Raw genomic sequence first — 6641 nt, 5'->3', positions numbered from 1 at the left:
ATTTTATTTTGCAGAACATCCGCTGAATCTCAATTTTAAAGCTCCACCTTTTAAATGTAAGTATGACCCAGACCACTTTAGCTCATTGAAGTGGTCTGGGTGCAGTGTCCCAGGTTCCTTTTCCCTGCAAAGGTTTAATAAAAGGTTTAATAAACTTCAATCATTACCTTTGAGGATTAATGATTGAAGTTGGCTGATTACCAGACAGTCACTAGAAGGATTACCGAGTCATTAGGCGACTTTAGGTCACTCAAAACCCTATAGGAAAGCATTATACAATGCTTTCCTATGGAAGAAGTACTAATGCAAGTGGAATTACTAAAAAAAACTAATAAAAAAAAATACATTCTATATTACCTTTTTAATTTTTCATTGTTTTTATTCCCCAAATAAAATAACTGTTGAAACAACGCTCTTCGTCTCAAGGTCAATGTATGTAACTGGGTTATTGTATGTTAATGCAGGCATCCCAACATGCAAAACTAATTTCAGAGAGGTGGCTGCTCCCATGTGTGCCCCCACACACAGCATACCACTTCCTCCCACCCGGCAGATGCTGCAGGGGCCCGGTCAGGCTCTTAAAGGACCAGGCATCCAATCAGGCACCTGTTCAAGAACAGAATACATCAGGTGGGGAATGAGAAGGGGGCATTTATTTAAGGGTATTTATTTAAGGGCATTTATAATGTAATATCCTGTAAATCAAACACACACAATCTGACATACATTGTATGCCAGATTGTGTGTGTGATTTCCGTGATATTACACATTGTATGCGGGTGTCCAGGAACCACATTAAATATGTGGATGTCTCCCAGACCTCCCGGGAGACTTGGGATGTCTGTTAATGTTTTTATGTTTATTTTATTGCTTACATTTGTAATAAGGTCTTTGAAAAGGTGGAAGCAAATAAGCATTTTCAATAAAAAGGAGGTACAGTTGGGCTTGGCAGAAATCCTTCAAAATTAATTTGTTCCAGCTCATCTACTTATATACATATTCATATAGGCAATGTCGGCCTAGGATTTGCAATTCTCTTGCCAATTTCCCACAATTCCCAGTTTAGTGAATAGGTATACATGTATTTTGTTATGTAACTGTTCTCCATTTCCTTTACATTAGAGATTGCCAACTCAATTTAAAGCTATGGAGATGCCTTCAGATCATTGTTAGTCAGTGGATTAATGCAATCTCCTTGAAAGTCTTCTTATTTTTCACTCTCCTACTTGTTTAACTACATTTATTAAAGGAACACTATAGGGCCAGGAACACAAACATGTATTCCTGACACTATAGTGTTAAAACCACCATCCATCCCAATGCTGCCATGTTTGATAAGAAAAAAAAAAATCTTGCCTCCCTAAATATATTAAAATCATACTTGTATTAAAGTCTGCAGCTGCTTCCACTGCCGCTGATCTACCTGCTTTCAGCTGTAATCAGAAGTGATTCTGTAAAGCCAATCACAATGCTTTCCCATAGGATTGTCTGAGACAGTCAAGGTGGCAGATCAGGGGCAGAGCCAGCACAAGTCAAATACAGCTGTGACCAATCAGCATATTCTCATAGAGATGAATTGAATCAATGCATCTCTATGAGGAAAGTTCAGTATCTGTCTGTGGCAGTATGGCAGTACTGCACACTTTTCAGCACTACCCCAGGAAGCTACTCTAACAGCCTTCTGAGGAGTGGCCAATGGAGGTATCCCTATGCTAGAATGTAAACACTGCATTTTCTCTGAAAAGACAGTGTTTACAGCAAAACGCCTGAAGGCACTGATAATACTCCCTAGAACAAATATAATAAGCTGTAGTTTTTCTGGTGACTATAGTGTCCCTTTAATAATATATTATCAAACTATTGAATCAGGAAAGATACCATTAGCTTTTCAGCAGTGTCCAATGCACGTCAGAGCAGGACCCTGTTAACCTCTTGTCTCCATCAATATTATTCTGTAGGTCAGTTTGTTTGTCATCAAATATCGATATTCTATAATTGTAATGCTGTAACGCAAACATGTTGGCTCTATAAATGCTAATAATAATTAGTAATAAAATAATAATAAAAACATTGACCAAAAAAAGAAAAGAAAATCTAGGCCTGCTAAACCAGACTCTTGCCAAACTGCTATGAAGGACAGGAAAAAAGACTGCCTGATGGGGAGGAAGGGGGGATCTGTTTATACAATTTTTTTAAATTAAATTTCCTATCCTTTCTGTCGTGAGGGGAGAAACTAACCTATGAGTAAATGCTGCCATGTTTGATCAGGAACAGGGCCGGCCCTAGGGGTCTGCGAGCTGTGCGGCCGCACAGGGCGCCATAGAGCAGGGGGCGCCCAGCAGCCGACACAGCTCACACATGGCCGGCCGGAATAAAAAAATAAAATTATAATTTGCGGCGGGGGCGGAGCTTACTGTACGGCGGGGGCGGAGCTAAAAGCGCCGGAAATCTGATGCAGGGGAAGCAGGAAGAAGTCCCTGCTTCCCCCAACAACCAGAATCCATAATTAACAGAGGTAACTATGTGACTGTCGGCTTGTGTGTGTGTGTCTGTGTGTTTGACTGTCTGCCTGTGTGTGTGTGTGTGTGACTATCTGTCTGTCTGTGTGTGACTGTCTGTCTGTGTGACTGTCTGTGTGTGTGTGACTGTCTGCCTGTGTGACTGTCTGCCTGTGTGTGACTGTGTGTGTGTAACTGTCTGTGTGTGTGACTGTGTGTGTGTGACTGCCTGTGTGTGTGACTGTCTGTGTGACTGTCTATGTGTGTGTGTGACTGTCTGTGTGTATGACTGTGTGTGTGTGACTGTCTGCCTGTGTGTGTGACTGTGTGTTTGACTCTCTGTGTGTGTGACTGTTTGCGTGTGTGTGTGTGTGACTGTCTGCCTGTGTGTGTGGCTGTCTGGCTGTCTGTGTGTGTGTTTGTGACTGTGACTGTCTGCCTGTGTGTGTGTCTGTCTGCCTGTGTGTGTGTGTGTGTGTGTGTGACTGTCTGCCTGTGTGTGACTGTCTGCCCGTGTGTGTGACTGTCTGTGTGCGTGGCTGTCTGTGTGACTGTCTGTGTATGTGTGTGTGTAACTGTATGTGTGTGTAACTGTCTGTGTGTGTGTGACTGTGTGTGTGACTGTCTGCGTGTGTGTGTGTGTGTGACTGTCTGTGTGTGTGACTGTGTGTGTGACTGTCTGTGTATGTGTGACTGCCTGTGTGTGTGTGTGTGACTGTCTGCCTGTGTGTGTGTGGCGGTTTGCCTGTGTGTGTGACTGTGTGTGTGTGTGTGTGAGACTGTCTGCCTGTGTGTGTGGCTATTTTCCTGTGTGTGTGACTGTCTGTGTGTGTGTGTGTGTGTGTGTGTGTGTGACTGTCTGCCTGTGTGTAGCTGTTTGCCTGTGTGTGTGTGTGTGTGACTGTCTGCCTGTGTGTGTGGCTGTCTTCCTGTGTGTGTGTGACTGTGACTGTCTGCCTGTGTGTGACTGCGACTGTCTGCCTGTGTGTGTGTGACTGTCTGCCTGTGTGTGTGTGACTGCCTGTGTCTGTGTGTGTGTGTGACTGTGACTGTCTTTGTGTGTGACTGTCTGCCTGTGTGTGTGTGACTGTGTGTGTGTGTCTGTCTGCCTCTGTGTGTTTGGCTGTCTGCCTGTGTGTGTGTGTGACAGGGTGTGTAGGAAGGGGGATGGAGGGGGGGAAGGAGTGGGGGAGACGGGAAGGGGGGGGCGCTGTGAAGATTTTTCACACAGGGTGCCCAAAGGCCTAAGGCCGGCCCTGATCAGGAAAATAAAATTACATAAAAAACCCATACATTGGTTTAGTAGAATATCAAGCAAATGCATATATTTTAATTTGAATCTAAGTAAAAATGTTTTTTTTTTGTTTTTTTTTATTATTTTGTGTTAACAACTTACAAGACCCAATTTTCCTGCTGGCTGTACCTTTCATACCCATTTTGCTTAAACAATAGGTTACTTAATTAAGACTATATTAAGTAACATATTAAGTACAAATTGTATACCTAACTTCATGGAAGAATAACAGACAGGTGGTAATCTTTGATAGAGTGTTGCTATGTATAATAGACCACATTTACAAACATGTAGTGCAGGTAGCCTCCCACTAAGATTCCCAATACTGGGGTATTATTTATAGGCCAATGAAGCAGAAAGTTCTAGTCATATGTCTCCTTTAACCATAAGCCACAATTTAGGACTGTACTATTTAAATGAACCACATATTCCCGTTTCGAATATGAAAACACCATTACTATAGTGGCTTTCAAAAGTATCATCCTGATCTGATATTCTATAATCGATAAGTGTCATATGATTATCTACTCTGCCACACACATTAATACATTTAAAGATGCATGTAGCTAACAAGCATCCAGTCACAGAATGTCTGTTACATGAATGCATGTCTGATAATTACAATACAGCAGTTGGCTTCAACGCGATGCAATGTGATGAATAACTAGTCTAGAATGTAAAAACAGTTCCAATACATATGTAAAGTGACAATGATTTAAAGAGCAGCAACTCAGTTTAAACACAAACTATTTTACAGTCATAAAGCATTTAATTAAAGTTTAGAAAGAAAAAGGAGAGAGAAAAAAAAAACACAAAAAATGTTCAAATTCAACAAAATTCTTTTTGGGAAGCTTTAGATTGGTAACTGGAATTTCACATCCACTTGTGCTTGTTTTGCCAATGATACGATTTCTGAAAGCTTTACAACCATTTTTGCAGCTTCATCAAGGTCATCACAAGCAAGAATTTTCAGACCGCTGGCAGTTATCAGTGCTTTGGCATCATCAACCCTTGTACCTTGCAAACGAACGACAATAGGCACCCTCAGTTCAAGGTCTTTCACAGCCATTATGATGCCTTGCGCAATAACATCACATCTCATAATGCCACCAAAAATATTAACCAGGATAGCTAGAACCTTTTTATCAGACGTAATTAGTCTAAATGCTTCTGTTACTTGGTGAACCTTGGCACCTCCTCCAACATCTAGGAAATTTGCTGGTGTTCCTCCATGAAGATTTATTAAATCCATTGTAGCCATTGCTAAACCAGCTCCATTCACAAGACATCCATTGTTGCCATCCAGTCCAATGTAGTTGAGGTCAGCCTTTGCTGCTTGTTGGTCTCGTTCGTCTTCTTGTGACCAGTCCCTGAGATCAAACACTTCCTTCTGGCAATATGCTGCATTAGTGTCAAAATTGATCTTTGCATCCATGCACATAACTCTTCCTGATGAATCTTCCACCATTGGATTTATTTCCACCATTGTGGCATCATATTTCATAAACAGATTATACAGATTGACCATACACTGTGCAGCCTCATCTATTATATTTGCTGGGAAGCCCATTTTCTCAGCAAGCCTGGCAGCCTGCTCTTTCTTGATACCTTCCACAATATCAATGGGCTCCTTTAAAATGCCATCTGGATTCTCAGCAGCAACATCTTCAATATTAACACCTCCTTGGGAGCTTCCAATCAGCACAGGACCTTGAAAAGATCTCTCCATGGTGATTGCAAAGTAGTACTCCCTCCTGGGATATCGTCGCTCACAAATAAATACGTGATTGCATATCCTGCCCTTTTCTCCTGTCTGGTTTGTAAATAGTTTCTTCCCAATCATTTGTGAGGAAATGTCTTTGGCTTCTTCTGGAGAATAAACAATCTTCACTCCTCCTTTAAGACCACCTTCAAAGGTACCTTTACCTCTGCCACCAGCCAACACTTGCGCTTTTACAACCAGATCTTTCGAACCTATTTCTTTTGCAACTAAATAAGCCTCCTCTGGTGTTTTTGCAACAAAGCCGTTTGGTATGGCAATTCCAGCATCTTTCAACAGATCCATGCTAAGATACTCATGCAGTGAAAGGTTCCTCTGCTGTTGTGCTTGCAAGCCATGACCACCAAAAAGTCCAGGAAATCCACTGAGCACCTGAACGGCAGAGCCGAGGGCGGCCCGGGGCGCCCGGCTCCTCAGTCCCGCTGACAGCCGGCTGTACATGATGGAGACCGCCATGTTGTCTGTGTCAAAAATATGTTTTTTCACATGTCAGTTGTATGCTTAGACCTCTATGCCGACCCTGGACGGGTCCTACTCTAACCCTTCACCTTGCTTCCTTGAGCTTCTGGCAAAGATATCTCTAATGAGACAGAAATGGGGTATTTTTATATACACCCCTATATACTTGTTAACCCTTAAAGCGGCACTGTCATGCCGAATCCCGTTTTTGTTTAACCCCCCTCCTGCCTCCACTACATCCAATTGACCCCCTAGTTACCCCCAAATGCCCCTAAGCCCCCCATATTACCTATTTATTAATCTTTATTTTCTGCCCCGATCTTTATTCAGGGCGCCGCCATCTTTGTGTGGGTAGATGAAGTCCCTGTGGGACACGTCATCTGCCCACACTAGATAGCGCTGAGATACCCGCACATGCCCAGTTAAACACCTGGACATGCGAACGGGAATTTCATCTATTCATTCATTCATCAGACAGACGAATGAATGAATAGAAAAATCAGATGAACAAACTAACACTGATCTCCTGAATGCCCCTACTCGCTATACTGCGAGTAGGGGCATGTCTACTAAACAGCCTGTGGCTGCTCACTGTAAAAAAAAAAACTAC

The 6641-nt window shown here is 42.4% G+C and overlaps 1 protein-coding gene across 1 annotated transcript; it reads right to left on the bottom strand.

The window, feature by feature from the left end:
* Positions 1 to 4494: 4494 nt before the first annotated feature.
* On the bottom strand, positions 4495 to 6034 carry LOC134612914 (succinate--CoA ligase [ADP-forming] subunit beta, mitochondrial-like). The gene has a single exon (XM_063457375.1). It carries the CDS (start codon positions 6026 to 6028, stop codon positions 4646 to 4648), a length of 1383 nt encoding a protein of 460 aa, XP_063313445.1. The 5' UTR covers positions 6029 to 6034; the 3' UTR covers positions 4495 to 4645.
* Between the last annotated feature and the right edge of the window lie 607 nt (positions 6035 to 6641).

Source organism: Pelobates fuscus, chromosome 5, assembly GCF_036172605.1.
Source record: "Pelobates fuscus isolate aPelFus1 chromosome 5, aPelFus1.pri, whole genome shotgun sequence".
Lineage (NCBI taxonomy): Eukaryota > Metazoa > Chordata > Amphibia > Anura > Pelobatidae > Pelobates > Pelobates fuscus.
This window is presented reverse-complemented; position numbering and strand designations above follow the sequence as displayed.

Excerpts from the sequence above, each read along its gene's own strand:
- LOC134612914 (XM_063457375.1), bottom strand. The coding sequence starts at position 6,028 with ATGGCGGTCTCCATCATGTACAGCCGGCTGTCAGCGGGACTGAGGAGC.